Genomic DNA, 15324 nt, shown 5'->3' on the forward strand with positions numbered 1-15324 from the left:
GACAGGAATAATGCCTTTTCCAAATAGCCCTACACACGGAGGTGTAATTATTCCCGATGATGAAGAAACAAAAACTCAAGCGGTGTCTACCAAGGTCGCACAGCTCCCAAGTGATGGAGTTTGAATTCTACCCAGGCCTGAGACCAACGCCTGGGCTTTTAAAATCGTCATTCTGCCGTCCTGTGGGCAAACAGTTGTCATTTCGATGGTGCTTCAACATTCCCGTGACTCTGGCATTAAGATCACATACTTAGGAAGCACTAGAAGCAGGACTCTTGCCTAGGCCCATTTCTTTTTTCCCATTTCTGTGTTTTTATTAACTCACACACAACTCCTTGTCTTCTGGATTGTTGAAGCAGTAAGTCAGCCAACACTTGACCCAGTAATGTCTGTCAAAGCGACTAGCCTTGAACACTGTAGCATCATATTGATCAGAAGGACACTCAACGAAGTCGAGTGATTTTGCCATTTTTCATCCACTTCTTAATATTACAGCACAACCAGCTTAACCTTTCTCTTACACTTATGCTTCTTGTCTGTGGTGTAAGACTTTATCCTTTTCTCAGGACCACCATGAAGTCTCAGCACAGGAGAAAGGGTGAACTCCTTTTGAATGTTACAAAATATGGCCATCTCCCAGCTGCTTACCAACAAAGATTAGCCTCTCTGCTGATCAGAAGGAATTCCTTCCTTATCTTGGATCTTGGCCTTTACATTTTCTGTAGTGTTTGAGGAGGGTTCAACCTCTACCTCGACCTTCCTCTGTAAGGGTCTTTATTTCTTCCCGGGAAAGGCCTTCATCTAGGGGGTGGTTCCACCACAGAGGGTGGATCCAATAGGCAGTGCTTTCTCTTGACCACATTCCAATGTATTTCCCAGAATCTTGGAGAACTCGTCATGGGAAAGTCAGGAAACTTGATCTGATTCCTTCAGTTAATGGCAGAGGTTACAAAACCAAACTAGGAGAAATGATTTACTATAGTTCTCATCCTCGGTAGAGCGGTGATCCATGCTCTTTGGATATGGGTAGTTGTGAATTCCACAGTTGCATGTGATAGGGATTGATGAGGTGGGGATGTTGAAATCCAGGTCTTCTAGTCTTAAGGTGAGGCCTTTTGTCCACTTTGTGAAGTTTTTATTATTCCTCCTTTGGCTTGTGCCAAGGACATTTGGATTTTGTATTGAGTCAGATATTCCAAATACCTTTCTTTACCCGATACTGACTTTGAAAAGAAGTACACCAAGTAAAGAACTGGAAATCCAGGGGATAGTGGAACCAGTGTTGAGAAAAGATCCCAAGACCTGCCATCCGAGGTGTTGATATTGGACAAGGATTTAATCTTTGTGGAAGTCCATTACCATACTTAACACATTTGTATGATGTCTGTATATTTGTACTATACTAAGTTCAGGATACAGTGCTAACCTGGTAGATTAATGGGTAGATTGATCCACTAGAACTTTTGTGGAGTGCCAGCAGTCATATGGGGGTGCCTAGACAAGGATCAAGTACTTACATATGCATTTACTTTTACTGGTGGAAACTGTGTACTGTGATGAAGTATTGGGCGTGAAAGCTTAGTTTAGTTGGAAGAGGTGGCCAATGACCCTGTGCTCTGACAGAGTGATGGTTAAGATGGATGGTAAAGAAAAGATGGATGGTTAAAGAGATAAAGGGAGAACATTCCAAACAGGGGATTGGGGATGGAGGCGATGCCCTCCTTTAATCCCAGCACTCAGGAAGCAGAGGCAAGAAGTTTATCTGATTTCAAGGTCAGCCTGGTTATAGACTGAGTTCCAGGATGGCCAGGGCTACACAGAGAAACCCTGCCTTGTAAAACCAAAAAAAAAAAAAAAAAAAAAAAGAAAGAAAGAAAGAAAAAGAAATGTTGTATACCAATACATAGCTGGTTGTAAGAGGTTGGTGGAGCAGTGGACGAGCCAGGATGTTGGTTCATAAATGTACGAAACTCTTAAATTAAGAGTCAATAAAAAGCATTATTAAAATATTCATGATTTAAAAAGAAAAAGAGATGTGGTGGGACTGACCTTCTCAAGATCACGTATGTAGTGAGTGGAGAAACAGTTCCTCCTGTGAGTGTTATTGGAACAGACTAGAACTAAAAGTTTCTTCTTCAGTTTCAGTTCTTCATATGTGCTGACCTGACCATGTTCCTAAGGTTACAGACCCAGAAGACTGCTGTATTGAACTTCCACTGTGAAATGTCCTGGCTTCTTTGCAGTGATACGTCGTATGCCTCAAGCATTCCAGCAATGCAGTTTATTTATAGAATTGGCTTCCGGTTCACTTGTACTGGGTCTGCTTTTTGGTGCTGCATTTTCTGTCAAAGGTTGTTTATTTCTAACCCATTTTAGTTTCCTGTTGCCTTGTGGGTTATGGCCCACAACAGGAACTCCAGGAAACCTGTCATACACCCTGCAGCCAGATCAAGACCCTGTCAATTAAAAACAAAACACTGCACATTATTATATACCCATATTTGGGTATAAATGTGAGTTGGGTATTGGCTATATTAGGTAGAAACTTAGATTTAGAAGCATCACTCAGAGCCAAACTTTTGTGAGCAGTGTCCTTGGACACTTAATCTCTCGGAGCCTCAGTTTTAATGACTACAAAGTGGGGACCATGATGCTTTATCTGTGGCTCTATTGACAGGAGTAAATGAACGGATACGAGTAAAGCAAGCAGCCCAGGCCTGTGTTTGAAGAGACTACACAGGCTGATGGCAGATATGCAGCATAACTTGCTGTCAAAAATTCCATCAGGAGGAATTGTTTGCCTTTGTACTATTCATGTTGTTTTCTTTTTTGCTTGCTTTTTAAGACGGAGCTCATCTAGCTTAAGCCGGCCTCTAGTTTGCTGTGTAACTGAGCCTGACCTTGAAGTCGTCTTCTTCTCCCTCTTCCTCCTGCCTTACCTCCTAACTGCTGGGATTATAGGCAGGCCTCACCACACATGGCATTATGTGTTATTCCCTTTTTCATTTAGAAGAAGTCACAATAGTAGTAATAGTCACACGCCTTGAGCAGTTAGCTATTCCAGGTACCAGGCTGGATGTTTTCCAGGTGTGTGTATGTTTTTTTATGTGTACTCAGTATTTCATTTTTAAATGAAGCTTATCTTTCTCATTGAGAGGGGAAGGATGAATTGCCCCAGACAGCAATCCACATCCCTGTCTGACTGAATCCAGGCCACCTTACACCTCAGTCCTGACACCGCAAGTGTCTTTCTTGTATCTGACCCTAAGGAAAGCTGATAGCTGCTGTCTAGTAGTCACCATGCCAAGGGTTTTACCTGCCAATCTTCATTATTCCCAACCTGAAGAAATAAGTACCAATCTCATTTCACAGAAGAGAAGATGAAGAGGCAGAGACTCCCGGGGTGGATCTGTCAGGGGTGGATCTGTCAGGGGTGGATCTGTCTGTCAGGGGTGGATCTGTCAGGGGTGGATCTGTCAGGGGTGGATCTGTCAGGGTGGATCTGTCAGGGTGGATCTGTCAGGGTGGATCTGTCAGTCAGGGGTGGATCTGGGATTGGGTTTTATGTTCCCGCTGGCTCTTGTTACTCCATTATGCTGCATCAACATTTTAGCAGTTGTTTTCTAACGAGATGTGATTTTTCAAAGATAGTGCTTCCCGACACTTGATACTAATTGTTCTTAGTTTTTAGCTAATAGCCAGACTCTTGGCAGAAGCTCTCCTGGTTGGCTAGGACTGTGTTCTGTATCAGAGGAAGCAGGAGCATCTTTGTATGGTCAAAGACCTCAGGAAGTGTGTATAAGTTGTGTTAAGTGAGTGGATGGTGGCATTTCCCAGTTCTAGACTGCGGAGAAGACCTCAAGCCTCACTTATGCTTCAGACTCAAATTAAAGTGCATTCTAATTGGTAATCAGTGCATAAGGAACCAAAGAAAATTTTAATTTAATGCCGCCATGTACGTTTTGTAGTCATTTTATGCCTATTAAAATGTTTTTCTTACTTAAACTTCCCTTCTAGTACTCGGCCCTTCCTCTTAAGCTTTATCAGGATTTGGTGCTTCTGCTCGTATAAGGGCTTAATTAGCGTCATTGCAGAGTTAGGCTGCTGCACATTTGCTGAGCAGGCATTTAGATGCGCTGGAACTCTGCAGACTGGGTGGGTCAGGAGCCTCAGTCTCTTCATCCTGTGAAATGAGGATAACAGTTCTTCCCGGGGCTGCTGGGAAGAGGGTTAGGGATAATGTATACACAGTGCCAAGGTCATGGCTTACTTTGAGGAGTTGCTTGAAAGTTGGCATAAACTCATTTTGTAAGTTGCTGTAGCTTTTCTTTTAGTGAAATTCTCCCCTCTCCTCTTTGAGACAGGGTTTCTCTGCATGGCCCTGGCTGTCCTGGAACACTCTGTAGGCCAGGACAGCCCAGAGATCTGCCTACCTCTGTCTCCTGAGTGCTGAATTAAAGGCAGGCACCACCACTACCCAGCTTCCTGAGATCTTTTTGTGTTTTTCTTTGTAGTGGCTGCTTCTGAGGATTCTCTCCCGTCATGGCCTTGGGAATAAGATGCTTTCGCCTACTACATCCTGCCTTTAGCAGCTACCTGGCTGATTTGAGCAGACCTGTTTCAGAAGTTCCCATGAAGACAGTGCGAGGAAGACAACGTGACCATATACAGTACTCAGCCCACCCAGCAGTGCCAGTTCGCCAGTTTGCAACCAAGAAGGCCAAAGGTAGAGGATCTCCTTCCCAATCTCATCTCTCTCTCTCTCATGTTTGGCAGAGATCTCAGAGATGTCCTGAATTTCTTTTCTTCCCATGTAAGGGAATGGTATCTCTCAGACGTTCACAGACCAACTGTGTTAGAACCTTGTTTTGTTACCATTATACCCCATTTATTTTTGTTAGTGGCTCAGAAAATGCCTAATTTATTTCATTTAGATGCAGAACTAGAGGTAAAAGTGCCAAGCAAACTGGAGGGCTTGTGGCGGGGGATAAGCATACACTCGAGTTCTCGGAAGATTCAGATTGGGGTATAATTAAAGCCAGAAGGGTTTTTGGATGAACGGAGCACTAAAGCCATGGGTTTAGATGGATGATCTTAATGGTTTATGTCATCTAAGAATGAGATTTTGATGTACGGCAGGTCTTAGCTTAAATGCCACTTCCTCTAGGATGCCTTCCTTGGCCTGAGCCTGGGTCAGATCCCCTGTTACATGCACTCATGTACACTATTATTTTTCTTTGACACACTTAGAACTGTAGTAACTCACCAATCAGTTGTAAAATTGATTATTGGTTGTTACCTGCCTGCCCTATTGGATCTGATGAAGGTCAGTTTCTTTTTTTGTTGTTTAGCACTCTCCAGGGCCTTTGTGGGATGAATGAGTGACAGTAAATGATCAGGCAAGCCTGCTGTTTGCAGGGGCTAGTCAGGGAGCGCCCTTGAAGATGGTGCTAGAAAGAAGCTGCTGGGTATTCCACCCTCTCCCCTCTCCCCCTCCCCCGACTTTCCTTTTTGCTTTGACACAGACCCAGACTTGCTTTTTGTTGAAAAGAGAATTGACATTTTGATGAAGGAAAAGTAATGCTTACAAGACTTATCTTCTGTTAAGTTAGTGTTTGATTTGTATGCTATTTTTACCACTTTTTAATCAAATCCTTATCATTATCCATTGAAAACAATTACAATTTTACAGTAAAGAAACCTTTATGACTAACGAATACAGATTTTAACATGTTGCAAATATGTTAACAGTTGCCCGTGGACTCATCCAGGGAACCTGTGGCTTCTGAGGCCCAGTGTGGTCTGCAGGCAGCATCTTTCCTCTGGCTGCTGACAGTCTCTTAAATTTCCTGGAGTCTTTCTTTTCTTTTTTTGGTTCTTTTTTTTCGGAGCTGGGGATCGAACCCAGGGCCTTGCGCTTCCTAGGCAAGCGCTCTACCACTGAGCTAAATCCCCAACCTCCTGGAGTCTTTCTACAGTGGGGATACTGTCCCTAGTGTTTGTGTTAGAAGGAATATCTTTTACTGTGGTCATTTTCAGTTCTTTTCTTTGTATCTTTTTCAAGAACTCGTTTCTGTCCCAAGGGATTTTATTTCTGAATGTGTTATGAATTAATAATCTTAACTGTTAAACTGACTGTGGTGGCTCACACCTGTAATCCCAGTGCTTGAGAGTCTGAGGCAGGAGGATTACTTCTGGCTCAAGGTGTTCCTGGACTGCATAGTGAATTCTAGGCTACACCCTGGTTTGTAGAGCGAGATTTTTTTTTTCCCTCAAAAAAAAAAAAAAAAAAACAAAACAAAAACAAAAACAAAAAAACTCAGAAACTAAAACTCAGTTTTGGTTTTCTTTCCAAGTAGGCTGTAAGCCGTGTGGCCAGGACTCGGTCATCCAGTTGGTGTGAACGCGTATGTTGTGTGCCACATTCCCTTATGTGCGTGGTTTTTGTTGAACTGCTTTGTTTCTACACCAAATTGCTCTTCCTTCCATAAATCAGCCGTAAAGCCTTGTATGCTGTGCTGCAGATCTCTGCCTGTCACAGACATTATTGTAGATCTCTATCACACACATTACTGTAGATCTCTGCTTATCACACACTTTACTGCAGATCTTTGCCTATCACACACATTGTTGCAGACCTCTACCTATTACACACATTTTTCCTTGCCTTTTTCTTCTGTGTGACTGTTTCTTCTTTTGTTAGTCACAAACCAACATTTTCTAGAAAATGGTATCATTATTATATCACTTTATGATATACTCATACTTTATTTTGAGGTATAATGTATACAGAAAAGCACATAATTATGTTGTTAAGTGATTGGCTCTGGATTTTTGGAAGGTGTACACAACCATTTATCTATCTCCTAGATCAAGAAATAAAAAGTAGCGAGACTGGAGAGATGGTTTAGCAGTTAAGAGCACTGGCTGCTCTTTCAGAGGACCAGAGTTTGATTCCTAGCACCTACATGGTATCTTACAACTGTAACTACGATTCCAGAGGATCCAATACCCTCTTCTGGCTTCCCTGGGTACCAGGCACACATGTGGTGCAGGAATGCATAAAATAGGAAAATAAAATAAAACGAAGAGAAATAAAGTCTGGCATGGCATGGTATCACATGCCTGTAATCCTGACACTTGGGAGTCAGAAGCCGAAGGTCACTACAATAGCAAATTTTAGGCCAGCCATAGTTACACAGTGACAGTGTCTCAAAACAGTAACCACAAAGTAACATCCAAATGAAAACAGAAACAAAAGTTATAAAAAAGAAAAAGAAAAGAGGAAGAAAATATTTTTATACTCTAGAATCTTCTCCAAGTGATTGGCCTTAACACCATAGATTAATTTTATTCTTTTTGAACTCTTTGTCTGGCTTTGTGGGGTGACAGATGTCTCGTGAGGTATTTGCCTGTTCCTGCAACAGTTGCTGTATGCTTTGATTTTTATAGTGTTCTGAGTGTGCTGCAGTTTACGTAGCTATCCTGTAGTGGCATCTGGGTGGCTTCCAATTTGGAGTTAAACTCAAAATATTGTTAAAATATAAACGTTCTCATATATGTGCTTTGGTGAGTGTGCATGCACATAAATCCCCATTCTCCCTTTACACCCTCACTGCATTGCCCAGGAACCCTAGTCTAATTTAAGTAGGTGCCATTGGTGATATTGGGCATCCCTCATTTATTCTTGACTTTAGATAGAATACTTCTTATATATGACGTGAAGAATGTTTCCTTTATATTTTTCATAGTCTTTTTTAAAGCAAATAATCTAATTCTTGAACTTTTTAAAAAGACATTAAATTCTAATGAAATGATACACCATGTTTAGTGAGATGGTTCTATCTCCTTACCTTTAGTTTTTGCACTACTGGGGATTGAACTCAGGGCCTGGTGTGTGCTAAGCATGTGCTCTACTCTGTTCCAAATCCCCTACACTCCGCTGCTTTTAATCTAATAGAATAACTCAACATCATAACTTTTCTGTTAAACGATTTTTGCATTTTTGATGAGATCTCTACTTGTTCTTGGTAATAATTTGTATATATCTTGCTTGGTCCACAATCTGTGTATTCGTTGCTGGATTTATCAAGCTTGTATATTGGATTAAGTATTAGGCTCTTTAGTCTGTGTTTGCATGTATAAAATTTGCCTGAATGTAATTCCACAAACTGAACTCTGTCGTTTTAGGTTTTGCTGTTTACATTAGCCTCATGCTGTGAGAGGAGCACATCTCTCTTGTAATAGGATGGTTTAAAGTCAGACTAATGAGGTCCTTGCCTCATTGGTAGTAGAAACTGCCTGTAAATTCATCTGGATCTGGTATGCATATATAGACTTAAAATTACAGATTCAGTCTGTTTAGTAATTATGAGACTGCTTATATTTTCTGTATTTGATTTTTTTTTCTGTTTCAAAGCTGTTGGTCTAAAATTGTGCCCAATAGCCTCTTAAGATGAAATTTTTTACTGTTTTGATAAATCTTATATGTTCTCTTTTTCTTAGCTTGTGTTTATATCTTTCATATCACCATTCTGTCAGAAGACTATCAGTGTTACAAGCTTTAAGTAATTTTTAATGTTGTGTCTCTTATTTTGTTGATAAATAATATTTTTGTGTTTTCTACTTACTTTTTTTTTGAGATGAGGTCTCAACATGTGCCTCTGGCTGTCCTGGAACTCAACAGTGTAGACGGAGATGGCCTTGAACTCACAGATGTGGTAGCTTCCTGAGTGATGGCAGTAAAGTAGCCATGCTTAGGATCACATTTTCCATGTGCTTTTTATTTGCTCTGCTTAGCATTTACCAAGAAAAATGTGTTAAGATCTCCTGGTAGGGTTGTAGAGTGGACAGTAACCCTTTTTCATTTTGAGGCTACCTTATGTATATGTGCATATTTTACACCTGAATTATTACATGTCTTTTGATACTATTTTGAAGAAGCCCTCATTTCTAACAATGCATTGTCTTAAAATATTTTGCTTGCTATTGATATAGTAAAACTGACTTTATTTTCATCATTATTTTTCAGGTTTATAAAATTTTTCCTATCCATTAAACCTGTAATTTCATATATTTATACATTTTCTTGTATATTCTGAATGGTTAAATTAAAGTCTTACTGAGAGCCTTGAGCTTTTGGCTAGTCATTTTGGTTCATTTCTGTTTATCTTATTTTGTTGAGTATTTACATTTTAATTTTGTTTTGTACTTTTCTTGTGGTTTTTTCTTTTTCTTCCTTTCTATTAAGTTAATCAGGTTTCTTTATTCCTTTTTCATTTCTGCTGATTTGCAGACTATGTGCGTATAACCATCTGTCTTTACTTGGCTAGTTACCCTTAACTTTTTTTTTTAGTCTTTTCATAGAAATAAAACTACAACTTGCCAATTTTCACAAACTGAAATCACTAGTGTAGCCAAGACTCCTCTTACCCCTCAATCAAGGACCGGTGTGTGGGGACCCATCCCTATAATTTTAGTCCTCAGGAGGCTGAAGCAGATAGACAGACAGGCAGACAGACCTAGCAAGACATTCAGAAACCAGAGGGCTGGTACTGTAGCTCAATGGTAGAGCCCTCTCCCACATCAGAAGTCCCTTTCCACCCACATCTCGTGAGTGTCCTTTCCCCGTGTCTCCTGAGGGTACTTATTACTCAGATGTCTGCTGTCATGGGTCGGCTTTGTCTGTTACATACTACTCAGGATCTATTCTCATATATGGCTTTTGTTTTTTACTGTAGTATGTGTTTCTGTGTCCAGCCTCTTCATTCAGCATGTAATTTTGACCCCTATGGATAAGTCTGTCTTTTCTCTTCAGCTTTTAGAGTGATCTGTATGTCTTTGGTCTTCCTTATTCACAATCTGCCTAAATATGGATTAGCTTCTACTGTTCTGCTTGTAATGAGTGTTTTTGAATTGACATCTTTTATCAGTTCCAAAAATAATAAGCCCCTTAGCTTGTTTACTCAAAAGCAGTGGGGACTTCAAGCAGGATGGTGACTTGAACAGACCTTTGGGAAAAGTCACTTTGCTTCTTGTTCATTTGTTACTTTGGGCAAATATTTAAATGGCTTGCATCCCAGAGCTCTTATTTTCCTACCTCAGTGAACTGTCTTGAGTATCAAATGGAAGAAGGTATTCGAAATTGCATTATAAACACAGAACAGTCAAGCTCGCTATAGAAATAAAAATTGCTGAATGAACTTTGTTTTGTTAAATAGTCTTCATTACAGAGATATTATTTAGGTATTTTCATTTTTCTGCTCCTTTCCTACCCCCATGTAGAAATACAAGAGTATTTGTGTCATATGCATATTACAGAGCGTATGTGAAAACCCCCTGACGTTTAGACATGAAACCAGATCCCATCCGCCCTCCAGCACTGTTGATTTTCTAACCCGCTCGTCAATGTGCTCTGGTGGGTAGAGTGTAGTGTCTCTGCAGTTCATTTTGTCCAGATCAGCCACACAGTGCTGAGCCTAACCTTGTCTTAGTATGATTGAAACCGAATTAATGCACTTCCTTTCTCTCCATTAGATTTGTGGAGATGGTCTTACGAAAAGTTCATGGGCTTAAAATTAGACAGATCTGGGACCAAATCTTGACTTGATCATTTCCTGACCTGTGACCTTAGGCAAGTTACTTTACCTTTCTTGTCTTCTGTTTCTCTGAAAAATAAGGTATTAATTTCCTCCTGGATTCCTTGGTATATGTACAGTACTCTTTTGGGTATGTAAGTAACTTCATTTGTATTCCTGTAGCAGCTTTATAATACAGACTTTATTAGTCTTTTACAAAGAGAGAGAGAGAGGCTTGCCTAACGTCACAGAGCCAGTGTGCTCTGCGGTTGGTTAAACCCAGAATGTCTAACTGGAAGGCCTGTGCCCTTGCTAATGTGCAAGGATTGAGCACTGATGTGGGAGCTGGCTGACACCCAGTAGATGTGAGCTCCGGCGTAGGGCAGAGATGATTTTTATAAAATTCTAGCCCTTGACAATTTGCCCTGTGCACAGCAGGCACTTTTAGAAATGGCCAATGCTTGTTATTTGTGATGTGCTTCTATTCTGTTGTTCACTGGATGTTCACTTTTTAGCCAAAGGGAAAGGACAGCCCCAGGCCAGAGTGAACATTAACACTGCCTTGGTTGAGGACATAATCAGTTTGGAAGAGGTGGATGAAGACATGAAATCTGTGATGGAAGCACTTAAAGATAATTTCAATAAGACTCTCAACATAAGGACTGCACCAGGTTAGTGGCTGAACCCGTTTCAGGGAGTGTTACAGTGGGAAAGAACTTGGCCGTGTCACCGTGTCAGCTCCAGCTTTGGCCTCACTACTTGGTGTTTCTGAGCAGTTACTTTTCCATAACTGAGGTGTTTCCTTGTCCAGTGCCTGCCGTAGACAGTGGGGCAGTAGACTGTAACTGAGTTAATGTATCTTCTGGCTCTGGAGTAGTGTTGGATGTGTCCATTTAAGCTCTGTCTCCTGTGGGATATCGGGGCTTGGCCTACTGAGAATTAGCATTGTGGTGAGAAAAGCTGTCCCCAGTGCTTTTGTGGAACTACACTCTAGAAAAGATGGGTTCTTTTATAGTTGTGGGTACTGTAAGCAAATGTAGGCATCTAGGCTCATAGCTCATGTCCTTAGTCTGCTTCTTCCCCAGTTTGTCCTATTTGGTAGTTCTTAGCCTGTACTGAAAACCAGAGTCTATAGACTTGCCCACCTGAGGCCTTTTTGTGCCCAAGAGCTTGACCAGGAAGATTCCGTTTAGGTTAATAGCTTCCTGAAAGTGGCTTTTCTAAGTGGGAAATGTCAGAGCTGTCTAAGAGAACTGTTTGCAGATGTGATGGAGAAGTGGGTTGTCAGCTAATGGTGCAAGCAGGCAGGAAAAATCCAATTGCTGTTAAATTGGCCTTTTGCAAATTGTCATCATCCTATAGTTAAGCCTGGGACCCCCTCTGAAGGTATCTGCAGGAGCTTCAGCCTCTCCCATTCGTGTTTTGATTGGGGAAGTTCGTAAGGAAAATAGAAGGTATTTCATGAACTTGTTTGTGAAAAGTCCTCAGTTCATTATAAAAATGATCAGAACCATGTTGAGTTCAGAGATGCGATCTGGCGGGAGACTAGAAGGCAGTTCCTGGCATTTGTTAACCTTTGTTCTGGGGTGTTTCTGCCTCTGCTGACAGTACAGCGTGCCATTCAATCTCTCCCAACTGTTTATTTTAAGCTTGATTATTATTTTAGGTATGAAACTGATAAAGTGCTCTGTCTCCCCTGTGCTTTCTGGCCTGTTAACATTCTGCAGCCGAAACCAGAGAGCAGCTTGAGAGAAGCCCAGGGAGAAACGTGATACTTAAAATGAGCCAGCCAGTTCCACTCTTGTTGAACTTAAAAAGATGATGGGCTCGGAAAGAGGGTGGGAGTGTAATTTGTTAAATGTTAACCTCTGAGAAAATGAGGGGCAGGAGTGAGCTTGAGGGAGATTCTCACTGGGGACAGATTGAGGGAAGGATTTGATGCATTATGTCGATATGGATTGAAGGGATAGGAACCACCGCAACTGCACACTTACATGTGCAGGAGGCAACTTCTGTGGCACAGGCTCTCAGAGCCCGTCGGGGAGGCTGAGCTAAGACCCATCTGTAGCAGACCTCTCCTTTTCCTTCTCTTTGGGTTGAGTTTGTGTAATGTTTTGTGTAGAATTTGAGGCTGTAAAGAAGCTGTGCGAAACAAGCTAGACTTAGCCAGACTCTCTGCTAGACAGGTTCTTCCATTTCATCTCTCTCTGCTACTTGAGCCAGCCACACTTTTCCTCTTCACTTGGATCTATCCCATGACCATCTCAGAGACAGCGGACTTATGCCGGTGTTTGCCCTCTATGCAGGCTTGTCCTGTCCTTGTGCTGCTTTCCCTCATCCTTTATCGTCCGTGTGTTCGCTTGCCGCAGTGCTGCTGAGCACACACTCTGTGGCACTTAGGTACAGACATGGGGAAGGGAGATCTGGTTCCTAACGTCCAGGAACTTAGAACCTCCTATGAAAGGGCAGACAGGGAAACCACTGTGTATAAAACCACATACCACAGCAGAGCAGTGAATACACAGCTGGGCATGGTCATGCTTGTACTGGGATTTAAGAGCTGTTTTGACAGTGGGCAAATCATTCTGTTTGCCTCAGTTTCCTCATCTGTGAAATGATGGCAATAATAATCATCTTATAAGTTAATGAGAGCATTAAAGAGTATTATCTTGAAGCACTGCTTATAGGACATAGTCAGTAACTTAAGGCTACCATCGTTGTTGTTGAAGCATGCTTAGGATGCTTGAGGGCTTGTAAGAAAGGTCCAAAAGCTGAAGAGTCAGACAGGGTTCCTGTACCACTACAGAGAGACGTTAAAGAGGGGGCAAAGATGTATCTGAGTAAAGAAGTATATTTCTACATAATGGCTTACATATTGAGTTCTAAAACACTAGGATCATGGGAGTGAGTCAATAAACCTAGCTTTAAATAAGATTTATTTAAGAAATGTTGAGGAAAATTATAAGTGAATCTAAAATACTATGGAGTGAAAGATCCGATGTTATTGAGGTATTAGTTCTCTTCTGCTACATCTATTAATGTCTGGAAACCGGAAACTAAAACTTCTAAGTGATTATAGTTAATTTTAAAAGATGAGAAAACTGTAAATAATTTATAAGGTGATTCAGCCAACTAATTTATACCAATCAATGACTGATTCCTTGGATCACTTTGGGTGGTGTGGTCATTTAAAAATGATTAAGTAGTCTGAGCATTGGTATTTCTCAAACCTATGGTAAAGTAAATAACTTTTATAATTTCAAAAAAAGGGAAGTATATTCCTGATAGAAGGGAAATTACGTGCAAGGATGTTAGTTTGATTAAAACACAAAACTTCCAAAAATCATAGCAGTACTATTGGGTCATAGTTATAAATGCTTTTCAGTATACTATTGGGTCTAATTCTCATAAAAGCACTTTATGTACATTGTCTCATTTAAAGATCAGGAAGTGGACACCCAGAAGGGGCTTAGAGTCTTGGAGCAGTGAGTTGGTATTAAGTCCGTGGAATTTTAGAATTGTGGAGTTTTTTTTATCATTATACATTTGGCAGGTTAAAGCCAGTGTTGCCAACTACTGTCTGTCATCTTATGATGACACTGAATCTGGATGAGTACTTCAAGTCTGATCTGTGGTGATGCATTAATCCTACAACATATTGTCAGAGTAGCTTCAGTGTATTGAAGGATCCCTCCCCCACCTCCAGGACCCTATTTTGTGTCTCTGAATAAGCCATCCACGAGTGGTGAGTGGTCCCTACTGTGAGTGATAAGGGTTTTCTGCTAGTTCCATTTGCATAGGAAATCAGGGACTTTGAATAATTTTCCATGTAGAGCTGTGGATTTATTTATCTTTTTTGACTAATGAAAGTTTTCCTCAGGTCTGGAAAAGGATCAGATCTAGGGTAGCAGTGAGGTTTATGATCTGTGCTTTGTTTTCCTGGGCTTGTTTCTGAAGAGGGTTTCAGGACCAAAGGCAAGGGAACAAACGTAAGGAAGTTGTTCTGAACCGGCTGTATGCTAGAATTGTGTGGTGAATTCAAAACATTACAACAGACTCGGGATCTCTGGGGGCGGGTGTGGGGGTGGCAAGCGTAAAGGCTAAAGCCCTGGTGATTGTGTGCACAGTTCTGTATAGAGGAGAACTTAGAAATCAGACATGAGCACACATGAGTTAGACTCTTGGCTCTGGATTGTCTTTCACTTGTCAGCCCTGTGGTCTTGCTGTTTATTTTTCTCAAGTCTCACTTCCTCAGCTATAAAGTGATGGTTGAAGTGAGAGAGGAGGAATACAAGGTAACTTCTCAGCGTGGTTCTTCCGTATCTTCCGTAGTTTCTGTTCAGCTGTAGTGATCATTGTCGTGATGCAAGCAGCCACTCTTTTTAAGCTCGTTGGAAACCAGGGCACACAGAAGGATAAGTGATTGGTTTCTCTGTGCTGTTGTAGCTGAGTGGCAGCACTGTTGGAAGGAGGATCTTTTTCAGTTTCAGCTCTGTGCTAGATAGGTAGTCGTATGTCAGCCTCACCTAAGCTAGTCATGTGAGAGGAGGGAGCCTGAACTGAGGAAAAGCCTCTAGAAGATCAGACTGTAGGCAGGCCTGTAGGGTATTTCCTAATTAGTGATTGATGGGAGAGGGCCACTCCTGGGCTGCTGCTCCTGAGCTCCATAAGAAAGCAGGGTGAGCAAGCTGTGGGGACAAGCTAGTAAGCGGTACCCCTCTATGGCTTCTGCATCAGCTCCTGCTCC

The 15324-nt window shown here is 41.4% G+C and overlaps 1 protein-coding gene across 8 annotated transcripts in view; it reads left to right on the forward strand.

Moving 5' to 3' along the window:
* Mrrf (mitochondrial ribosome recycling factor) overlaps positions 1-15324 on the forward strand; it is a 56788-nt gene that overhangs the window by 395 nt on the left and 41069 nt on the right. For 3 of the 8 annotated variants that reach the window (XM_039105267.1, XM_063283975.1, NM_001008354.1), the window contains exons 2-3: positions 4515-4726; positions 11093-11248. In XM_039105267.1, the coding sequence (XP_038961195.1) occupies positions 4543-4726; positions 11093-11248 (340 nt within the window). In that variant the 5' untranslated portion in view covers positions 4515-4542. Of the gene's footprint in view, positions 1-21; positions 359-4514; positions 4727-10536; positions 10634-11092; positions 11249-15324 lie in introns of those variants that run through there. The other 5 variants (XM_006234069.3, XM_063283974.1, XM_039105266.2 and 2 more) reach the window with 4 other exon arrangements.

Source organism: Rattus norvegicus, chromosome 3 (genome assembly GCF_036323735.1).
Source record: "Rattus norvegicus strain BN/NHsdMcwi chromosome 3, GRCr8, whole genome shotgun sequence".
Classification (NCBI taxonomy): domain Eukaryota; kingdom Metazoa; phylum Chordata; class Mammalia; order Rodentia; family Muridae; genus Rattus; species Rattus norvegicus.